The 22,849-nt window shown below is 45.7% G+C and overlaps 3 protein-coding genes across 8 annotated transcripts in view; 1 reads left to right on the top strand and 2 right to left on the bottom strand.

The window, feature by feature from the left end:
• Positions 1-740: 740 nt before the first annotated feature.
• On the bottom strand, positions 741-21,277 carry GTF2E2 (general transcription factor IIE subunit 2). Its single transcript, XM_063156906.1, has 8 exons — positions 21,219-21,277; positions 20,487-20,653; positions 11,121-11,212; positions 10,620-10,727; positions 9,889-10,071; positions 9,348-9,441; positions 2,249-2,364; positions 741-1,595 (listed from the first exon to the last, which is right to left on the bottom strand). The coding sequence occupies exons 2-8, from the start codon at positions 20,647-20,649 to the stop codon at positions 1,476-1,478; spliced, it is 876 nt and encodes a 291-aa protein (XP_063012976.1). The 5' UTR covers positions 20,650-20,653; positions 21,219-21,277; the 3' UTR covers positions 741-1,475.
• On the top strand, positions 12,585-18,448 carry SMIM18 (small integral membrane protein 18). 2 transcript variants are annotated; one of them, XR_010027796.1, is made up of 3 exons: positions 12,585-12,848; positions 15,920-16,704; positions 17,670-18,448. XR_010027796.1 is itself a non-coding variant. In XM_063156905.1 (2 exons), the coding sequence occupies exons 1-2, from the start codon at positions 12,710-12,712 to the stop codon at positions 16,264-16,266; spliced, it is 486 nt and encodes a 161-aa protein (XP_063012975.1). In that variant the 5' UTR covers positions 12,585-12,709; the 3' UTR covers positions 16,267-18,448. The 2 variants fall into 2 exon arrangements, 1 of the variants encoding a protein (XP_063012975.1); XM_063156905.1 differs by having other exon boundaries at positions 15,920-18,448.
• A 104-nt stretch (positions 21,278-21,381) lies between the features above and the next one.
• The window catches only part of WRN (WRN RecQ like helicase), a 28,540-nt gene continuing 27,072 nt past the window's right edge, over positions 21,382-22,849 (bottom strand). For 4 of the 5 annotated variants that reach the window (XM_063156908.1, XM_063156909.1, XM_063156907.1 and 1 more), the window contains 2 exons: positions 22,393-22,533; positions 21,382-21,709 (listed from right to left, as the gene is read on the bottom strand). In XM_063156908.1, the coding sequence (XP_063012978.1) occupies positions 21,587-21,709; positions 22,393-22,533 (264 nt within the window). In that variant the 3' untranslated portion in view covers positions 21,382-21,586. The remainder of the gene's footprint in view (positions 21,710-22,392; positions 22,534-22,849) is intronic. The other variant, XM_063156910.1, reaches the window with a different exon arrangement.

Genomic DNA, 22,849 nt, shown 5'->3' on the forward strand with positions numbered 1-22,849 from the left:
AGAAAAGAGGTTCAAAGCCATCTGGAGCAGCACACTTATATATATATATATTTAAAAAGCATGAAATATATATATAAAAATAATAGAAGAAGCCTCCTAACAGCATTTGCCAGCTCCTTAACCAGGGCTGACATGTGCAAGGCTGGGAGCACTGCCTGTTTCTCAGAAGAGCAGCCTTTCAAACCAAGAGGATAAACGCTGCACTTACAGAAGCACATTTCCCCAAGCTGACAGAACTTGTTCAGTGCCACAGCAACAAAGCCTCATTCTTCATCTGCTCACGTGGCCGCATTCGACGGCCTCTGCTCCGAGCAAGACCACAGCCTGAGCTCAGGCAGCAGTGATGTGCCCTCGCTGGGGAGCTGCAGGCACCTCTTTTATCTCTGATCCTAACCCTGGAAGAATGCAGGAACAGCTCCTCTCCTGCAGGGCCATGCAAACAGGATCAGCATTGACCAGCTCTGCTTTAGAACACAACAATACGTTATGGAGAGGACACGGTTTGGCCACAGTCCATGTAAGGCTGTGCTGCACACAACACCAGGCATTGACAGGCAGCTTGCATTTAAGGTGGTTCCTCCCCTCTCCCCAGCCATCATTAAAGAGATGACAGTGTTAGCCTAGTACAGTTAAGTCACTGAGAGGATAAAAATATAGCAAAGATTCCTTTACCTCCATGAAAAGGAAAACGCAACAAGCACAAAAGTTGCCGATGTTCTCATTCTTTAAGGAAGCAACAATGGAAACCTGCATTGTAAATTTATTACTTAAAAGAAAAAAACACTTCAGTATTACATCGTCGTTTTATTTCCCTCCTGTGCACAGAGCAGAAGGTGCAACACACTTGTACCCACAACAGTGAGGAGACATTGCCGAGGGCAATTCCTAATTACCATTAGGAAGCTCTGGCTGCATCCCATCCCACAGCCTGCTGGGATTTTGGGAGCGGGGTTTTCTGAGTTTGAGTCTCAGATATCACCGCCTTTCAGTAAAGCTCAGTCCCGTGGAAAGGAAGAAGCATACAAACCGTGGGTGTATTTGACTGTGAAAGAAACTTTGCCTGCAGTGATTTTAGGAAAAGGTTTTCCTGAAACAGGTAATACAAATGCTGTATTCAATCCCACTAGAAAGCCCCTTGTAAGTAATTCCAGGTAAATACCCACTAAGCAATGTAAAAGCAGAGTTAAGCACTGAGCAGGAATTCCTGCATTACATGCTGAGCACCATTTATGCCAACAGGCAACTAGTGAGAACCTCTTACTCAAAGACACGTTTCTCATTAGCTAATTAAATTAACCTCTAAATTTAGTAGCTCATACTTGCTCTTAAACTGACCTGTTTCACCTCTGGCACTTGCTGGGGTGGGGGAAACACATCACATTATTATACACAGTCAGTCCTTGTGTGAGCAGACACCGAGCCCCAGCAGCAGAAAGCCCATCTAGAAACGTGCATTTGCTCCAGAATTCAAGCGCTCACTGCTTGCCAGGAACCACATCAGAGTAATCTTTTAATACTCCAACCAAGTGGTCATTGTGAGTCTTAAACCGGCGTTTCTTCTGAGAAGCAGGTTTCTTCCTCCTCTGAATGGGAGCCTGCAAGAAAAAACAAACAGCACTCAGAAGATCTGTGACATCTGACCTGACGTGTGACACCGTGCTGGTCACCATTGCTGAGAAAGATGAGCTCTGCCAGAAGGAGGGGTGGGCAGGGAAGGGAAGTGCTGGCTCCTGGAGAAGCAACAGCATCCAATTCCAATGCAGGCAGGGAGATGAGCCTGGGGACAGAGCAGAGCCATGGCATCCCAGGCACAGTAGTTAAGTTGGCACTCTTAAGTGCAGCTACAGAAGCAGGTACATGTCCCACAGTTCTGTCCACAATCCCATCAGGACTTCAAATCTCTACAGCAGAAAAGGCAACACACCCCCCCCCACCACCTTCCTCCCAAAACACTACTACTCTTGATGCATTGTAGAGCTTCAAGCAGAATCTTCCACTGTGGAGCTCACGGGGATTCCTGGAGTTTGTCCTCCTTTGATGCTGCTCGGATTAATTACACCAGCTCTAACAAGTCATAAAAATCACTGACTGCTGGCTGCAGCACTTGGTTTTTCCAGTTTTTAACACTGGCCACGCTCCCCCAAGCTCCATAAAGTTGTACATAGGCTCACCAACACATTTTGGAATTAACACTGAGGGATCAGAAAGGGAGGGATCTCCTAGAAGACCTATAATTTGTATCTCTTACTATTCTCTTTGGTCCGGTTTCTTGCATGGAAGAAATACCCTGTCGTTTCAGATACTCTTCTATCTTCTCCTCATCCATAGAATCCACAGGAATGCTCCTCCACAGCTTCTGGAATTCTGAAATGACAAACTCGGTTTTATATCCCAGTGAGTAAACCCTGGGCAAAGACCCCACAGGAAGGGAAGGGGAGAGACTTGATTTCAAACACTCCAACATTCTGGCACATCAGTCTGTCACCACCAGCAGGCACTCACTCAGCATAGCCCTCACCCTCTCCAAATGCTGATGCACAGCCAAAAACACCCAAAACCCGAAAAGATGAAACTCCAACCAACAAAACAACAACAAAACACCCTCAAGCTAAACTGCACTCGAGCATCAGGAGCACCCGGAGGCAACCTGTGCTTTCCGTGTTCATTTGCTATGGAGTCTCTTTTTGCCTGAGATCTCCAGAACTCTGTAGGCTGTGAATGAGTTTCACAGATCCCAATGAAGGGCAATCACTAACCAGAAATGGCAACTTCATTTACACATCCTCAGCTGCCACTGACTTGGAAGACTCCTCATCCCATCCCCTAATTTATTGAGGGTTCGAGACATCGACTTCAGCGGCTCTGAGCCCGTTTATCACTGCAATATGATCCACACCGTGCTCTACAGATAACAGAGTACTAAAATTCCTCTGGTGTTAAAAAGAAGAGAGACACCTTAAAAACCACAGCAGCAGGAAAACAGACAGAGACAGTAAGTCTTAATTAGAGCAGCTGCCATCTGCCTGCACACTTTCTGCCTCACGTAAAGTTTCACAGAGCCTCTGGAATGCCTTCTCCAGGCAGCGGCTGGTACGATCCTACCTCCCTTCATTCCCCATGCAGGGAGTTAAGATACATCCTGTCAGCAGGTCTGGCTAACAAACTATAAATAAAACACGAGGCACACATAGCAAGGCAAGACTAAATTTTTCCTTTTATTTCCAGATAAATTTAGTATACAGTTGTCAAAACAACCACAACCTCTGCATGCTTAAGGATGTGTCCTGTGCAGCAGGGGATGGGACGCTCCAGGGCCCACTTGCCATAGGTATCCTGGCTCTGGGCACACTGCAACCAAATGGGAGTGTACAAAACCAACCTGGTTCCTGCCCTTGGAACAATTCCCTGCCTAAAGCACCTTGTTTTTCTATGCAAATACATGCCTCGAGTCTCAGGTGTTTGCTGCCAACAGTAAGAGACTGCCCCAGCTTTTCAGGAAACAAAAGAAAGGAATTTCACCACTGAAGAATGACAGTGTTTGTTTTGGGTAATGCAGTGGTTTTGAAGAGAACCAAAACCTGTCAAAACACCACGTTTGGTTACAGGGAGATAGCTCACAGCCTGCTTCTCACAGAGGCTATCCAGCACCCTGGGATCAGTGTGCACATCCCTTAATGCAAGGACTGACACTGCAGTGAAGACATCCTCCATCTGCTCATCCATTCTGAGGGGCTTTCCAAGCTTTCAGCACAGCTGCCTGTGCCTGCTATCAGAGATCATCCCTCACCCCATCCAGCTGCAGCAGGTGGAGAAGGTTTGTCCTCTTATTCATAATATCCTGCTGCAAACAAATGTGTCTCCTCATTAGAGTTCAGGATATATGGATAAATACACCCTAGTGCAAAAAAAAAAGAAAGCTGAGGATAGGTGCTTAAGGTCAAACCGGTCTACATTCTTCTGGGGAACAGAAGTGAAAAATTAAACACTAGAAAATAAATGGTCAGCTCTTCAGGGATCAGCATGCACAGAAGTGCAGATCACAGTTAATATCTAACTACAGTGGTCTGCATTTCTTGTAGTGCCACGGTTATAACATCACTCCAGCTTCACATCCACCTTCTAAACTCGGCCAAGAAATACAAATGGAACAGGCACCAAGATCCAATAGTGCAGAGCCAGAATGGATTTTACATACAGACAATTTAATCCACTAATTGGCCCCACCAGAGTCACCATATCATATTCTGCAACTCCATTTAAAAACTCCTCCGTAAATCAGGCTGCTTTCAGCACTACTGCTTTGATTGCAGTAATTGCAAAAGAAACTTCTACTCATTCTGGAGCTCCATGTAGGGCTTTAAAATAGTCCACTGCCCAGGAAAGAGGGAGTCACAACAACATGGAAACACCCCCTATTGGAACAAAAAGCACAGGATAAAGGTGGAGAAGCACGGGGAGCTGCCACCCTTCAGTGCATACAAGTTGTCTGCACTTGGTGTGTCACCTAGAAGGAAAGGGAGATCCATCCATCCATCACCTCATCACAAAACTGACTTGGTGTAACACCAGACACTGGGCTAAGTGCAAGGTCTGAAGGAAGAGAGCAGCTGGATGGCTGGCACTGAACCATTTACACATTACCTGTCAGGCTTTTAAGTCTCCAAGGACCATGCCCCTGTCAGCCAGGGAAAGTTTAGACCTTGGGAATACACTCTCTGAATTATTGTGACATCCTCTCTGAAATATGAGAACCTGTGGGAAAAGCTGGCAATAACTGCAGCTCTCAAGAAACAACCATCTGCATTTGTAGCTGTGGTACTTCTGCACCTCAGAAAATACACCCTTGAGCTGACACAGGGAAAGATTCAGCCTGGTTTCCTTGACAAGAATCCCTAGTGCTGTCACCCTGGCCTTTGCTGTGTGTCTGAAGAGCAGACAACAGCAGCAGAAGGCAGGTCCTAGGGCAGACTTCAATATAGCAGATGCATTTTTCACAAGGTTTTTCTTTCACAGGGCACAAGGAGCTCAGTGCTGGTGTGAGGGGATGGCTGGAGCAGGAGGCTCCCCACATGCTGGCCTGCTGCAGCCAGCCATGGAGAACAGGTTGGGATGTATGCATTCCTGTGGTGCCTGCAGCCATTATGATGACACAGCACATTCAATTCGCCTGTTCCGTGCCCTGCTCACTGCTGGGTGATCCTGACACCATCACAGCACAGAAAAGATGAGACTCTTCTCTCAGAGCTACTAAAATCTTTCATCCATCAGCCAGAATGAAGGTAAAATGGCTGCAGGAGGATAAAAAGACAGCAGGGCAGGCCACACTCAGGCATGCTGACAATCTCTGCAGGGCTTAGGCTGCTTTGACAAGGCAGAGCCCAGAAAAAATCCCCAGGGGAGAAATCTCCCAGGAGTTTCTGGTCAAAGCCATGCAGGTGCTTTGAACCCTCACTGAGATTTGCATTTTTCACAGAGCTTTCTGTTCTGATTCCAGTGCAGATCTTCCTGAGAAGAGGCACAAAGCTGTGATCCCAGTACTGAGGCAAGTGTCATGAACAAATCCTATACACAATATCTGGCAATCTGATCACGGAAAGATGTTAACTCAGAAACTGGACAGAATCAACACTACTCACAGGCTGCCTCCTTGCTCCTCCAGAGAGCTAAATTCTGGTCTTCTGAGTACTGAGAGGAGGAAATGAGACCAGGAGCTGGTGGAAAGCCAGTTTAGATGTTTGCTGACATCTCTAGCAACATGAAGTCAAAACTCAAAACAATGAGCTCTGACCAGCAGGAAACAACACAGAGCTAAGCTGAGGGCAGCATAACAAAGATTTTGCAGACACCTTCTCTCTCTGAAACACCCAAGGGGTAAGGATGCACAGTTACCTTGATTTTACAGCATCACGAGGTGCCTCATAGATGAAAACAATTTGCACTGACATTCCCTGAGTGATTATACTCTAACCCACTTCCTTTCTGTAAATGCTTACATTTGGGGAATGAAGTCATGGGTAAATGACTGCCTGGTGACTTTGGAGAGGCTTATCCAGCACTTCTGACTGCCTCACCTGCTCTTGCAGAAAGGTTGAGATGGTTGTGGAGATAAACTGATACATCACACAGCTAATAAAATCTGCCAGAGATTAAAAACAGCTTAAAAATCCTCAGCGAGCCAAGCCAAAAGCTGAGCAAAGGACAAAACTAGACAATAACAGTGTAGAAGGGAAGAAACAACAGTCCTAGCAGTCCCAGGGAACGCAGCACTGGATTTATACCAGAAGGAAAAGGTGCTTGGTGCTAAATCTGTGCTGTTCCTGGACCACCACAGCTGTAAATCAGCACTGATCCCATGCAGATTTTACAGTGCTCAATTTAAGAAGCTTTAGCCATTCCGTAAAAAGCCCTTCAAAAGCGTAGGAAGAATTTAAAAATAATTAAATATCTGAATTTTTCAGCAAAAAAATACTTCCTGTAGTGCATTCAGCGGGGGAAGATACCATCTCTAGCAGTCAGGCAATCCAAGTGGCCTTTCAGCATTCAGCACAGGGGTGAAAGCCTTGTTCACATGCAAAGAACAGGCAGCCTCGACTTGGCTGAAGCACCTGAAATCTGGCCCTGCTTTTATAAACACTTTCAGCTCCACACCACTGACAGCAGATTAATTAGCCAGGAAGTCCAGAAGGAACACATGCAACCTGAACCTTCCTCGGCTAATCACATAAAAGGAAGAACAAAAGCCCTTCCTTGCTGCTCAAACCCCCTCCAGTACCCTTGAGATCTCGATATATGGGCAGCGCTCCGTTGCTGCGATACATTGGGATTTATTTTCACAGGGGGAGAAAGAAAAGCTTGTTCAGCCATCAAGGGCAGAGGCAGGCACTGCCAGAAAGGAGGTCCTCCCACTGCTCCAGGCAGAGAACTTCACAAATTGCCCTGGCTCAGGCAGCAGTGGGAGAGGACCCCACTTTTCAAGGCTATCACCCTCAGCCAACATGTTCTGAGCTGGGATGTCATACAGCAGCACTGAGGAGCACAGAGCCCTTATTTCTGAGGATAAACATTAAACTAGAAACATATTTTGAACTGTCACCGGCTGCTAGATCAAAGAGTCTGCCAACACTTCAAGGCTTATTTTGCAGCCTTTTTAAAAACTTCATTTGAACGTTGCCAGAGATAATGAGCTGCAGTCGCATTGCTAAGGCAGAGACGTGTCATAACTCGTCCTGTGCACAGACAATTCTGCCAGAGACTCCCTAAGAGACACCCTTCTGCTGCTCTGGAAAGAATCCTAAAGCAAAGCTGCTCAGGAAGGGTGGCTTTCCTTCGTCACAGGATAACAGGGCTCAAAAAGGGACCTGCTCCAGCTGCAGTGAGTGAGCGAACATACTGAGGGATGTTTCCAGCACTGTGGCATACTCAGGTGGATCACAATATTCACAAAAGAGAAAATATTCTTGCCCCCTCTCAGAACAAAGCATCAAAAGGAAAACCAAAACCAGCAGGAACAGCGCAACAACAAAACATCACTTCTGGCTGGGATGGGGAGCTGCTGCCACCTGCGGATAAAAGGAAGCAGAGCCACCTTGAACTACAAACACTGCTCTAAGGATCCCTTCAGGACACACACTGCAGCTTAAATGCCTTCTTTCAGCAGGAGGCCAGGCATTTTAAGGAGTTTTTTTAACCTCTTCCTCCCTCTGGGAGCAACAGCTCCCTCTGTTCTGTGTAAGAGGAGCCCGGGATTTATCCTGGCTGCCTGATGCCTCTGTGTACATCTTACCAAAATGGGCCCTGTTATGAAACTTGACAGCTAATCCTGGAGTTATTACAAGCTAATAGCAACAGGGTAGAGACTTCCCTCTGATCACTCTTTTATTATGGTTGGGTTCCTGCTATCTGGAAAAAATTGCACAAGAAAAAACATTCATTTAGCAACACGACTGTGATACAACCAGTGGCTAAAACTTAAAAGGTCTGTCTCAAAAGTTACTGCAAGAGCACTGATTTCTAAATGCTTTGGCCATGTTCAGGCCCCCAAAAACTGTGGGCTGATGGACTGAAGAGGCACTATCTCAACAGAAGGACAGGGTTCATGGTAAACTCCTAAACATTTGGAAATCAGAAATTCCCCAGAGAATCCATTCTGCATTTTTGCATATAGTTGCATTGCCCCTACCAAGAAATGACAGAAATCATCGTTAAAAAAGAAATTCACTTCAACCTTTTGAGATATTTTTCAGTATTATTAAATGCTGTAGATGCCACCTCTGCTTAATCACCTTTGTGAAACAAAGCTATCGTTACTGAGATTACAAGTGTGTACTCTCAGTACATAACAAATAGTTAACGATACACATCTTTAGTTGCTAAATTCTATTGGAAATAAAGATTCCCCTTGAGGTAGGCAAAGAAAGAAAGATCTTTATGCATCCTCCTGTGGTCCTGGAAATAGAGCAGTTCAAATTGTATCAAAACTCATTTTTTTACCATACATAATGTGACGCTGTGTGACGCAATGGCTTTATGTGTCATGTTACAAGAACAATACATGAAAAAAAGAAAGCGTTCAGTGTCACTGAGTCATTCAAAATAAGATCTTCTGACACAGACTGCCTTCCCTTTTCTGCATTTACAGACACCTCATGCTGACATTTATGTCCTTACTGGAACACATCCTGATTTCTGTAATTGATTTCTGTGCATAAAATGGCACCAGAGGATTCTACTACCATTTGTGACACAGCAAACACACCGAACTTGTGAAGCCCCAAATCCACTCCAGCCCTGGGCAGCAGCACTGCCCCCACACATCTTTAGTTGTCTGTGCTCTCCTCCCAGCTGTAACCACCCTCTTCTCAAGAATTTTGCTCACATCTCATCCCTCCATGCTTCCTCCTTCTGTTCATTTACGGCTTCTTGCTGCATTCACCAGTAAAAGGCACATGGTTCATAACCAGGAAAAAAAGCCAACAAAAATCTTGCACCCCCAAATCATCTTTTGGGGTTTTTTTGGCTTCCCCTTAAGCAGCAAAATCTTAGATGCCATTTCAGTCACAGTGAGGTGGTTTTTAGTCTCTTCTGTACTACTACTCTTGAAGACAACTGGTGGATTCCTGGTGCCATGTTTCAATGCAGCCATCATAAAGAAGAGGATATTACCACTGGACTCACTTGCTGGTCTCATTAGCCTCATGTTGATATCAACACTTCCCTCACATCTGGACACACCTAATATTTTATTATCACCCTAAAAGACTGCTCTACCTGAAGGCTGCTTATACACAGATGTCCTTAAGGTGAATTCAGATCAACTGTCATGGAGACCCATGTAAAACAACACCTACCTTCATCCACAGCAAAGTGACAGCTCTTGTCGTTGTAGAAAAGAATTTTCTTCTTATCAGGGCGATTAACGAAGATGATCTGGTCCCCTAAAGCCTCAAAAACAAATATAAAACAACAACTAAAAATCATTTCTTTTCCAAGCTGAAGGTCTCCAACCCCAACAAAGCCAGACCTTGGGCTAATAAAAGCAACAACAAACTGGAGAAGCTGCAAAGTAACTGGCCATGAAACACATGAGTACACTAATAAATCAAAAAGGAGATTCAGAGGACTGAGGTCAAGGTGTGAAAGCAGAACTAAATGCCTGCAGTTGGAACATGGGAGATCAGGAGTCTTTTGTGAGAAAGAGCTCTGAGAGCTGTGCTGAGACATCAGGGCAAATCTGAACGTGAAGGATGAAATACAGAAAATGCCACAATATCAGATTTGCTGAAATGCCACTTGAGTTATCAAAAGAACAGCAACAGCTCATGAGAAAGCTCTTAGTGTCTCTCTTCCCTGTGAGAAGTGAAAGCTGAACTGCAGCCATGTGTTGCTCACCTTTATGGCTTTCTGTGCATTGGGCAGCCCTTCCTCGATGTCTTCCAGAAGGATTCCTCCCAGGCCTCGCTGGTCGTGCTTGTCCAAGAGCCTGAGCAAGGCCTTTTTGTCTTTCAAGTTGTACTTGGGTTTGAAGGCATACTTCCCATCCACAACTTCTATTTTTGGGTTGTTGACTAGAGCCTGTAACAGGGGCAGAAATTTCAAACCTTGAAACAGTGCAGACACTTACTACTTTTTTCCTGGTGTGCTTTTGAGCACATGAACCACACGTTACAGCTGCCAGGCTGGAGCTTTGAGTTGAAACAGATTTTAAATCCTTGAATCCTATAATTCACCAAGACACACAGCACCTCTAAGACAGAAGGGACCCAACTTTGGTGCTGCAGGGTATTTGTTTACCTTTCTTCATCTGGCAATGGCTCAGGGATAACTTTATATACGCTTCTTGGGAGGAGCTCTTCCATTCCATTCTGATATTCTGGTTCATTATGGAAGAAGCCTGGAGCTACTTTTTGGAAGACTGCAGCAAAATCAAGCTTCCCTCACAACCAACGCTGCCAGAGCAGAGGTTTCTGCTCCCCAGAATATCAGTATTGTCAGCAAGGAATGTTACAGTCTGACTTAGTAGTTTCTTGAAGAAGGGATTACATATTAATAATTTAACAAATGTGTGTAATTCAGCTTTATCAGAATTCTTTAATGAAAATCTGAACATGTGTTTTCTTTACCTCACTCATTAACCATTGTTTCTGCTTGAGTCCAATATCTAAATGCTGTGTTTCATCTAGTATCTCCTCCAGGGTTAATGGATGTGTGTCACCACGCTGGTGCCGGGTCTGCAAAAGCAAAGAGCATCTCTTACAGCTCTGTACTCACTTTATACAGCAACTCAATCAAACCAAAAAGTAGCTGAGATTGGCACCAAATTACACTTTATTTTGATCGCTAGCCTATGAATCCCAAAACCTGACAGCATCTTGAAATTCCTGCAAATAAACCCCATTATTTTGGTTGCAGAGTGACCTGGGATAATCAGGATTTCAGTTATGGAACAATATGCTAACAATTTCATTTACTGACAGCACTTTGAATTTAACAAGCAGTTTCTTGAAATTCTCACTCTTGCAGTAAAAATTTCAGGGGTTGAAACATTCAGCATTTTCTAGCCACAGGACAAGAAACAATTAAATTATTTAAAACCAGTATTATTTTACACCAAAACACCATACCTTCATATAATTCACTATTTTAGCAAGGACTCCAAACTTGTAGCCAGAGCCTCCCGAAAGGGCTTTCAAGTTAAATGATCCATTGCTGTGATCTACAAAGAAAGAAAACAAACAATTAGAGGGTGCTTTCATAGCTTCCTGTTGGCTCTGAGCTCCATCACAAACAGGAGTGGCAGAAGCAGCCACCCCCAGGTGAGTCCTTGCACACATCCTGATCCAGACTCAGGGACTCAGAGGACACAGCTCTGGAGCATTTCTGGGCAGAACTCCACAAATAAAAAGTTAAGAAAGCAGCAAGTGACTGCAGAGTTCCTGGCACAAGAGAACATGTTTAATTTGGTGGCTTAACATCCCATAATCATTTACACTACATGAATCCACGCCGAAATAACGCACTGCTTTTGCTCCACCAATACCTTCCTGCTGCTGAGATGGGGGCACAAAGCTTCCCTTCTTCCCCAAAGGTACTCAGTGGTTACATAGCAGGTGAAGGAAGGCTGTGATTTAAAAAAAAAATACCGTTTCAAGTGGTTCTAGTGGAGAATTTATTAAACAGAGCCATACAAATGCAAACCAATTCAACCACTGGAACAACAACTCAGAACCCCCTCTGTTGTCAACTCTGGCTGTCTTTATCATGAGGTTTGCTATCACTTTGTTTCAAAAGTTCTTGCAAGGTTGTTAATGACCATTTAATAACCGTCAGCTCTTAGCACAGCACATTAAACACAAATATCCACAAACCACTATCACAAGCCCCAGGCTCATTACCAGCACAACATTGCTCAAACCTAATGGCAACAGTTTTCTGGAATTTCAGCTACTCCAGAAAAAGAACACCATCTCTTTGCCACCACGGGGATTGTTTAATCCTCTGGTGATTTCTAAGCACATCTGACAGGACAACAGATATCTCAGAGATATGGAGCTCCTATTGTTTCTGTGGAAAAATCAGTGTAGCAAGAGAAAAGAACAGAATCGTCAAACTGTTACATGACATCAAAGTCTTAAAGGCTTCATACAGCACAACAATTCTAAAATTAACATAGAAATATCACTGTAGCTACAGAGGAATATTTTATTCTGGTTACTAAATTAAAAGAAGGAAAATCAAAAGCCAGCTCTCCCTGAAGATGTAGCCCATAGAGATTTTTCCCTACAAGGTTCCCTTTAAAGATTAATGTTATGTAGGACATTTTAGAAATAAACAGAAAAATCATAGATGCAATGAGAGGTCTGAAGTGACCAAAATAAATTCAGAGGTACAACAAACAGTTAAGACAATTTATCATGTTTTTGTTCTGTCAGATTTGAATTGAATCAGGAAGACAATCCTGTTTAATCTGCCTGCTTGCAGTCGATGACAAGAGAATCTAACCCCACTGTGCGGCTGGAAATCTGCAGATATTAACACTTCAAACGTCACGGTTTGATGGCTGATCCGAGCACAAAGCAGAGCGGGGTCGTGGCCAACCTCTGCTAACGAGCTCATCCCACCCCAAAAAGCAAGAACAGGGAGGCATTTGCTTCTCATTCCAGACAGTAAGAGTCACATTTCTGAATGATTTACTCCTGGGGATGAGGGCTCGATGCAAATGAGCACAAAGGAAGTTGTCAGCAGCATCGTGCTCTGGCCAATGGAAGGAAAGCTCCATCTTAGCTGTGCCATAGGCTGCACTAAAAAAAGGGACCAGAACGGCGCTCTCTCAGCATCCTTTCACACAAGAGGTAGGTGTGTATCATTTTATAACATTCTCTCAGGTTTATCTTGATTACTGAAAGAAAATATGTCTGTAAGCTGAGAACCTGTAAAAGCTTCTTGGAATCAGAATGATTTTTCTCTAGGCTGAGCAGGGTTTATCCTGCTGAATGTGGAGGAGCTTGTCTTGCACAATCAGACGAGCACTTTCACCATCTGTGCACTAATGGAAAATTGATGACCACTCCATCTTACAGCAGAGCTAACACAACCAGCCAAGATTCAGTAAACAAAATGGATTTCGTGCTTGCAGGGGAGGTGGGTGGTTTCCTGCAGCCTCACGTTCCTGGTGATTGATTCTATGTGTTTGCACAGAAATGACAGCGAAAGGGTTTTCCTTAAAACAAAGGCAGCTCCAGCTGAAATGTGAGCAGTGTTACCTCCCAGGGGGTATTCCGTAAATTAGGCTGCCTAAAAGAGATCTGTGTGTGTGTGGAGGAGAAACCTGTTCTAGAAACAGGCAGGGAGAAAATCCCTGTGCCTGCTGTTACCTTTGGAAACACTGGAGCAGCCATGGACACAGGGCAGAGCCGGGTTAGAATGCACCTGAGATTTGTAAATGCTCAGTGCCTTCTTAAACAGGGCTTCCTCAGAGCTGCATTAAAAGGATTTTCTGCCAGTCATTTCCCTCTGCTCCATGATTTCAAATAAAGCTGGTCCTCTGCAGTGCCCAAAGATGCTAATGCTTTTAAATTAAAACCTAGTGCATTAAATATTTAACTCGTTGCATTTTGGATATGTACAACTGCTGACTTGATTGTAAATCAGACTGGCTGATGATACGAATCTGACCTCTGCCATTACAAAATAAGTACAAATGCAGGAAACCAGCCCATTTTTGACAGCTTTCAAGGACACTAACCTCATTAGTGCTGTTTTAATTCTGAACAGTCAGCAACAGCTACTTCAGCCTAGTATTTCAATAATTACAGCAAAGAGCAGCTGATCTTTATCTGCCTCGCCCCGTGGAGAGATCATCCTCCTCCTCCTCAAGGAGCATTAAATTCCATCTCCTGGCATAAAGACAAACATGTCTCCACTGTGCAAACTGCTGCCCTATGGTGGATATGGAGTGGGGAGGGAATGGCTGCCCTGATGGAGCTTGTGGAGCAGAAAGGGGTTGGCTGTGGAGTGGGAAGGGAATGACTGTGGAGTGGGGAGGGAATGGCTGCTGCACTGTTTTCTGGCCATGCCGTGCTCAAGATGCTCCTCTCCTCGTGGGAACAGAGCTACTCCCGTGGCAGAGAGCTGTCCTGGCTGAACAGTGTGAATCTGACCAATCCCTCCAGTGGCCACAGATCTTGATCACTCAGAGCAATATAAATGAAAAAATCCCACCAAAACTTATTAAATTTTGCTTCACAGAAACAGTCTGGTTTTGTGCTTGGTGTTTACAGAGCAAGCAAACTTACGTGTAACAGACTCCAACAAAACCCTCAGCCCTAGGAATCTGTTTACAAAGTTCAAAACAAAACTTTTCTTTCCCAAAGGTATCCTTTTGCCATTTAAAACACACAATTAAATCCTGCTTATTATAATTACTCCTCAAAGGGGAGTCCAAATCCTTTTATTCAGCTCCCCCATCTCTCTTGGTCTCATGGATTATTTTGAAATAAGTCTTCAAGCCACCCCTTCAAAAACCCTCATGAGTTTTAGCCCCATAACAGGTTGGCTGAGTTTCCTTCTCACACTGTGACCAAACCAAGCCAGGACCTGACTCAAGCCAGGACTATTTTTAGCTAGGATTTGCTCTGTAAACTTGTTTAAGAAAATAAAAAAAAAACAAAAACAAAAAAAAACACCAACAATTTAATTAATCCCATCCATCTCAGTACTGTATATTCAATTACTAATTTGTGTACCCAGCTACAGATTTAAGTTACTGCAACTGCTCCAGTAAACGTCTGTGTGAAACACTAATGCCAGGGACCTTCCCAACAACAAAGCTCTTTTGTTTCAATTTAAATCCACTGAAGATAAAAGGATAAAGAACAAAATGTAGAATATTAGAACAATAAAAATAAGACATAAATCACAGGCTGGTTTGGCAGCATGATCCTGGTTTCCACCATGTCCTTTTCTTTAATAATTTCACAGAAATAAGGACAGGTACTCAGACTGCTTTAGTAGACACCATCACCACCATGTTCCACCTAAAAACTCCTTGCTGTTTCCTCAAAGAAATATGGAGACCTGACTTGATCTCCTCCTCCCACACCCGGTTTTAAACTGCCTGAGGGATTCAAAGGTTATTATGACATCCTACAGCCACAGCAGATAACCAGAAGTTACTGTAGCTCCTTGGACAATTTTTATTGCATTAGACTATTGAGCAAAGGCAGATTTGCTGGAGTCAGCTTCTTGCTTCATCTCCCCCACACCACAGAGCAGCCTCTTCCTCTGCTGGGTGCCAACCCAGGCTTAGGCAGAGTTGAAAATAAGGAGGAAGAACTCCTCAGGAAGGGCTGGGTTTTCCTTGTTATCCACCCCAGTGACTACAGCACCACAAACAAGATTTCCAAACGCTTCCCAGTGCCATCTGGGCAGCCAAATTTCTCCAGCACAAACTACTCGGCAGGGGAAGAGCAGGGGAATGAAGAGGTCAGGAAATCTGCCCTCCTGAAGTCCAGAGAGTTTTGCAGGTGAACAAGTCTGTGCTGACAGGCAATTCCAAAATAATAAGGCCTTTCACACCACAAGACTGATGATGCACAGGTGATTGAAACCACTGCACACCTTGAAAATCTAGTTTGTAAGCTGTTTGTGCATATAATTGAAATAAAGAAGCAAAGCTCTTTCATTCCTGAATCACTTACACCACATCATGCCTGCACGAACCAGACACTGCCAAAATAAATGTTCCAGGTCTATCACAAACTTACACATGTGGAGTTTGATATTTTGGTGAGCAAATACAAGTATGCAACAATCCATGTTAGTAGAAACTTTGAGCACTTAGTCTAAGTAGCTCCAATTTGTGATAAATATCACAGTGTTTCCTTGATTGACAGTTCTCAACAGCTTTGTTTTTGTGTTTCAGCTCCCAAATCTGTGCCAGTGAGCATACCCAAGCCAAGCAGGTCCTCAAGGATGGCAACCCTCAACAGCACCCACTGGAATGAAACTACTACATCCATCTCCCAGTATCTGGGCTTCCAAGTGCAAAAAATTTACCCTTTCCATGACAACTGGAACACTGCCTGCTTTGTCATCCTGATCATATTCATCTTCACTGTAGTTTCTCTGGTGGTGCTGGCTTTCCTGTATGAACTGCTGGACTGCTGCTGCTGTGTGAAAAACAAAACTGTGAAGGACTTGGAGAACGAGCCCAATCCTGTCAGAGCAATGCTGAACAGCTTCAGGAAGCGAGACACAGAGGTGGTGTAGGAAGAACTGAGCAACTGCACTTGGAGAACTTGGTTTGACATTTGACACCTGGAATGAAGCCTCCTTAGCTTACAAATGAGCAAGTTGTGTGCTTTTTTCTTTTGGATTTAAATATCCACAGTGGCAATTTTATCTCTGGATGTGAGCTGGAATAATTGGCAAAGGTTTTCCAAGTGCTCAGCAGAAAGACAATCTACTGCAGTGTTATGGGAGGGAAAAAGATTGTTGTTTTTAGATGAACTGTTGCTGTTTATATTGAGTGACTAGCATAGAATTTTGTCTACCTGACCGAACAAATGCTGCCTAACATGCATAAAACTGTTGCTTCACCGAAGAAAACATTTATAAAATGTCCAACAGTCTGATCACATTCCGTGCAAAGACAGCAGTGTTGTCCCACCGAGTCAACCACACAGGGACAGGACAGACAGACAAGGGGTAAGAAAAAAGTTGGGAGAGGAGGGTTGGAGGGCAAGAGACCCTTCAGGCAGGAAAGGACTGGGTGCATTCTAGCCTTTGGCAGTGCTTTTTATTAAGGGTTTTTTGCTTTTAGAAGAGAGGATGGTGGGAGGAAGACTAAGCCAACAAGAAATGTATCCCTAAAATGGTCTCTTCTAGATCTCCTAAGGGTAGATCCAGTTCCAGGGAGCTGTTCTCCCCAGTCTGGCCAACAATTTCTGGGTGTTTACACCTGCATAACACACTACCTTCAGAATATCTGACCCTACCCAAAAATACTGCTGGAAATGAACAGGGACAATTCTCTGCCTCAAGGCTGCTGCTTCTGTGGCAACCACAACACTACAGGGAGCGGGAGACGCCGGATCTATCACCCCTATCCCAAACTTTCAAAGCCAAACTGGAACTGGTGGAGTTCTTGCCAAGAGCACAGGGAGATGGGCCACAGACCTCCCACACTGAAGAGGGGGATGGCACCCAGCCCAGGTGCAGCTTTCAGCACTTTGCACAAGAGAATCTCACTTGACTCCATCTGCCTGCTGACACATCCCAGAGTTCACACTCACCCCTTGTTCATGTCCTGGCCACAGGACTCTCACACCTCTGGCTCACCGCCCCCTGTAGCTGTGCTGTGTCAGTGGTTTTTAAAACCATTCAAGTTTTGCAGTTACAAATGACAACTGTAATAAAAATGTCCAACAGTGTAGCCAGCAGTAACTCCTGGCAAGTCCTCCACCCTCCTGAACCCCCACAGAAATGTCCCAGAGCAAAGCTACATGTGGGACAAGTTATTTAACTCCAGAAAACATTCCTGGCAGGGAGGAAACAAAACCCACCTAAATGGCCACAACCACAAGAGACCTCACAGTCCATCCACGTCTGAAAAACCTTGACCAGTACCTATAATGATCTTTTTTTTTATATATATCAAATCCCCCTCTCAGGCTGAGCATGACTAAGCTCCAGAAGATCTGAACACAGTGAAAGACTTGCTAATTGACACTCTCCAATTGGGGAGATGGAATCACAAAACACCCAGGGCAGGATGAACTAGCACAGCTAGTCCAGTGATTCACATGGAGAAGCAAACTCCCTCCTGCAGCCACAAATCCCCATAGACACACTTCTTCAAGCCCAAAATCAAAAGCACAACTGATGGAAGCCACTGCCCTGAGCACAAGATCATTTAGGACTCACACTGAGATGGATGACGGAGATAATGCCAGTGGTGATAAGGATGACATGCCACCTTCTGCTGTGTGACAGCGTCAGACTGGGAAGCCCTGCTCAAGAGGCCAGAGTAGCCATCAGGATGCACTGAATTAAATCCTGGCTCTCTCCTAAAAGGAAAGGCTCTGGACACTTGCAGCATTCCCACAGTGCCCACCAAGCTGCACACAAGAGGGCAGTGTGTGCAGCACGCCAGCCTCTGCTGCTCTGGCAATGCCTTCCTGAGAAGCACATGGAGTGACATATGTTGGGACTCATCCCAGCTTTTTATTTCACAGGTCTGCAAAGGGGAATGGGGGTGGGCACAAGGAGCAGAAGGCAAAGGTGGCCCCTTGCACAGTACCAGAGAAGACTCAGGATGATTCTTTTCCACAAAACAGCCCCTGAAGATTCTGGCTCTTGACAACTGTCAGCAGAGACCACTGAGACAAAGGTCTTAAGACAAAGACCACAGTCACAATTTACTATTGATTAATAAAATGAAACAAACAGATTTGATCCATTTCATTTATTTTCCAGTTCCTGTTCTAAACTGAGCAAACTAGCTTTGAATTTTTTCAAACAACTTGTTGAAACAATGACAGTAATGTCTGCATAACAATCACTGTAGGAGCAGTGGGAAGCTTAGAGCCAGACTTCACAGACAGGCCAGATTTAGCTGGACAGTCTCTTGAAGATTAGCATGGTCTCCAAACCTCTCCTCCCCCAAAAAGTATCAAGGGCAGGCTCTCTGAGCCACAGAACCACAGAGCCAGGGAGGCACTACACACCCAGGGACTATCAGTGCCAGCACATAAATAATGTGGTGATAAAGGTGACTCCCTTCATCACCTCTGTGGCCACTGCACTACAAAACTAGGACTGACCACCCTGTTTTTGTCTCTTCAGGGCGGTGGGACAGGGATTTCCCAACACCAGGTTGTTACTCCACCTCCTGTCTCTGACACCCACATATCCTGACAGGCATCTGCCAATCTGGCAAGTGAAATAAAAAGTGGGTTTTGAGGCAGAGGATTTTGACTCTGCAGCATAAAAATATTGTAGAAACCCTGGAACCTCTCTGCTACTGCCTGGAACGCAGCCAGCAGCATAAAAGATGAACTTTATCTCCTCAGAGCCACCTCGGGTCCCTGTTTGTGTAAGTGAATTGTCTGACAGCCACAACAGCACTTAAAGAAACCCTCAGCCCACAGAAACCACAGAAACAAAATGAAACCTTCTTTATCTGCTCAAATCCTCCAGATCAGGCTCACATTTGTACCCTCTGCCCTCTTCCTGACTCCCCATCCGTTCTTCCCAGCAAACCTTGCTCACCCCAGTGATGCAGCCTAGGATATTCCACGCAGAATTTTGTTTTATTTGGACAGTGTGAAAAAGGGATGGATGGAAACCTGGTCTCCCTTGATTTATTTTAAAATGTCTGGCTGATACTTTATTTGGTGCCTGAGAAGCTGCAGACACATACCCAAATTCCCAACTCTTCCCCTGGGACAGAAGATGCTACCCCTCCTCCCAAACTCCCTGACATTTTTCTCTGCTGTTTTTAGCTCTATTGTTTCTCCTGGAGTTTAGGAGAGAGCCACGTGGGTATTATTCAAAATATGAGCATGGACTGAGTTTGCACAACAGGGTATTTTGTGATTTAGTAACTCCTGGCATTTGATCTGACCTTTAAAGTGCACTTGAGTACTGCCATGGCTTTGGGAGCAAATCCTCTCCCCGGTGCTGCACTTTCCACACACTCCCACTATTTTTGGTGCTGCTTTATTAACTGTTTATTTGATACTAGGAGACTCATTATCAATGCCACCACCTCCTCAGGGAAATGCCACAACTCCCCAGAAAAACAGGCAGAAAACCCTGGAATGCCTGGTGCTCACGAGCAAAGCTTAGCTCCCAGGTGAAATGAGACAACTGCTAATTGCAACATGCAAGCCAAACAAGAAACACCTGGCAAATCCCCTAAAACAAAATCCCCAAACAAGATACACCTGGAAAAATGCATCTCAGGTATGAACACCCTCCAACTTAGAGTTATCTAAATGTTTTAGGTACTCTTTTGCCAGAAATAATCACGGAACAGGTTGGGAAGGAAGAGAGCCTAAAGATCATCCTGTTCCAGCCTCCTGTCATGGGGACACTTTCCCTTGGACCAGGTTGATCCAGGTCCTACCCAACATGGCAAACAGAGAAAATGAATGGCACTGCCTGTCCAGCAAGCACTGAAACTCACCGTTTCCAAAAGCACATCCAAAGCACGGTCTCACATCAATCATTTTGGCAGCACAGATTCCTCCAACAGAGCAACAGCAAACGAGCCACGGGATGAGGCTTAACACACATGCACAGAAGGGAATGGGTTTTTCACATTGTGCAAGTGATTTTCTTAGCAAAAGTGGTAATTGAAGAGAAATTGACAACAGCCACCAGCAAAACTCACAGATACAGCATTATTCACATTAACAAACCACGGATTAAAGGTAAACAGCAGGAAACACCAAGCAGCTGCTGGACAGCAGACTTCCACCCACCTGTGGTTTGTTTTGAGCTGGAGGAGCCCCCTTGCTCTACCTTGGCCTTCTTCTTCTTGGAAGCAGAGGAGTCGGAGGAGAGCGCTGGGCGTTTCTCTACGGCGGGCGTGGAGAGGGCTCGCTTTTTGAACAGCTCCCGCTCCCGCAGCAAGCTGGGGTCCATGATTCTGCCACGGGGAAAAGGCGAGAGAAGGGTGTCAGCCTCACCGAGGTGTTTAGGAGCAGAAGCTGCTGTTTATCACGGAATGTGCCGAGCGCGATGGGGTCCCAGCACTGAGTCCGACTCCCAGCCCCACACAGGACAGGCCAAGAGCCCCTCCCGGGCCTGGCGGGGCTGTCCGAAGGCCCCGTGAGCTGCGGCAGGATCGGGGCCGTGACCACAGCCCTGGGGAGCAATTTACTCCTTGTGTGTTCCTCCTTTTCCCCAACACGGACGTCAACAACACATTCGAGGTGTCAGAGCACTACCGGAACCTTAAAGAATGTGAACAGCAATGCCGAACAGGGACAGGAGAGCCCCGCACCAGCTTAACGAGGCACCTCACGGCAGGACGGAACAAAGTGGCAGCGCGGCGGGCGGAAACCCCCGGCCGGGGGATGCCGGCGCCTCGCCACCCCTGCCCCCGCGCACAGAGTGGGGCGGCCGCTCCCCCGTCCCCCTCTCCGCTCCCGTCCCGGTGCCGGTCCCGCTGGGGCTGCCCCGACCCCTCAGGGCGGCCCCCGCCCGCTCACCCGCGCGCCGCCGCCGCCTAGCGAGCCATGCCGCTCCCGGCAGCCCTCGCGCGCCCCGCACGCCACGCCCCGGAAGCGGCCCGCCCGTCGCCATGGCAACACGGCCCGGCCTGCCCGCCTTCAGCTCCCCTACACACAGACACATACACATGAAAAAACTCGGTTATTTATTCAAATCCTTTTATTAACATCCCGTTTCACACAGTGAAAAAAAGTCTCAAAAGTGCTGCTTGAGGAAGAGAGGAGGCAGCAGCAGGAATAATGCAGAGCAGGGGCAATTAAAGCCCCTGTGAAGCAACAGTCTGTGCAGATAATGCTCGCAGTCATGGGAAAGACAAGTTAAAAACAGATCATCTTGATTTCCACATTCAACTGAAAATCCCTTTCTTGGTTTCTGTTTTGCATTTCTTGGTCTGGGTTACAGCTCCAGTTGTTGCTCCCGAGGTTCCAAACCATTCTGGCACCCTCCTCTTAGCAGGGGGATGCAAGCTCTGGAAGGAAACAAAGGCACAAATGTAGAAGGACACACACAGCGACAGCCTGCCCCACTGGCACAGCTCTACTGCTCTAATTCATGCTCAGCTGGAGCCACAAACTGACCAAAAACTGTTCATGAATACGCAGCAGTTAAACCCAACACCTTATTCAAGAGCTAAACTCCGAGAATCAAGGCTGACAAAGATATGCACTCACAGCAATATCCAGCTTCAAACTGAAACAAAGGGTTCAACAAGTGGTGCTGGTCAGGGACAGGAGCTCCCTTTTAAATAAGAACTCAATATCTGCTCATACAGCTTGTGTTCCTATAGACACCAGGGGAAAAACCCTTAATGTGATGGGCACAGCCTCACAGTACCCTGTACTTCAAAGGGAAATAAAGGAAACAAATGTCCTCTTAAAATGTTGGAAGCATCTGCCACAAGAGAGCTGACAAAATGTACTGGAGGAAAAGTTTCTTGTAGCAGTCTATTGCTGTCCATGTGGGATATCTGGACACAGCAAGGACAACAAAAACAACATGGCACCACTGCCTCAGGGGTGTCAATGAGAGGAAAGGGCTGGCAAGCCAGGCCAGGGTTTTAGACAGTCTGGGAGCCAAACAGAAGCTGAGAATTGGGTTGTTGAAGATTCCCACCCCCATCAGCCGGTCTGGGCTGTGCTCCTGCCTTCTCACCTTGGGCTGAGAGTCTGCCAAGAGCTGCTCCTTCTGCTCAGGATGGAGGGCAGGCTGGTGGGAGGATGCCACGGTGGTGGGCTTTGAGGGGTCTGCTGCCCCCCTGCTCCCTGCCTGGCTGCCATCCACACTCCCCGCAGCCTTCCAGGGAACAAAAGGAAGCACAGGGTTACCTGGGTCACAGTCCCTCAACAGCGTGCCAGCACCTCTGCTTAGTGAGGGCACCACCTATTGCTTATTCATTTCACCATAATAAAATCTGAGCAAGTGAAGTTAGTGCATTTCAAACACACAGCAAAATTGCACTTGGCTTTTTTCAGTGGAGAAAAACCACTTGCTCCATCCCTATGGCTCTGAAAACTTGAAATATTTACTTATGCCTCCCAATGTTGTATTTTGAAATGTGTTTTCACAGCTAAAGTGTCAGTTACAAACAGCACAGTGGGCACAGAGATAT

This window comes from Melospiza melodia, chromosome 5, assembly GCF_035770615.1.
Source record: "Melospiza melodia melodia isolate bMelMel2 chromosome 5, bMelMel2.pri, whole genome shotgun sequence".
Lineage (NCBI taxonomy): Eukaryota > Metazoa > Chordata > Aves > Passeriformes > Passerellidae > Melospiza > Melospiza melodia.

What these genes read in the sequence shown, in the direction of transcription:
- SMIM18 (XM_063156905.1), top strand. Translation starts at nt 12,710, where the DNA reads ATGCAAATGAGCACAAAGGAAGTTGTCAGCAGCATCGTGCTCTGGCCA. An exon ending in AGCATCCTTTCACACAAGAG is followed by an intron (nt 12,849 to 15,919) that starts GTAGGTGTGTAT and finishes TTTGTGTTTCAG; the next exon opens with CTCCCAAATCTGTGCCAGTG.
- GTF2E2 (XM_063156906.1), bottom strand. Translation starts at nt 20,649, where the DNA reads ATGGACCCCAGCTTGCTGCGGGAGCGGGAGCTGTTCAAAAAGCGAGCC. An exon ending in CAGCTCAAAACAAACCACAG is followed by an intron (nt 11,213 to 20,486) that starts GTGGGTGGAAGT and finishes CTTTCTTTGTAG; the next exon opens with ATCACAGCAATGGATCATTT. An exon ending in AAACCGGACCAAAGAGAATA is followed by an intron (nt 1,596 to 2,248) that starts GTAAGAGATACA and finishes TTTTTCTTGCAG; the next exon opens with GCTCCCATTCAGAGGAGGAA.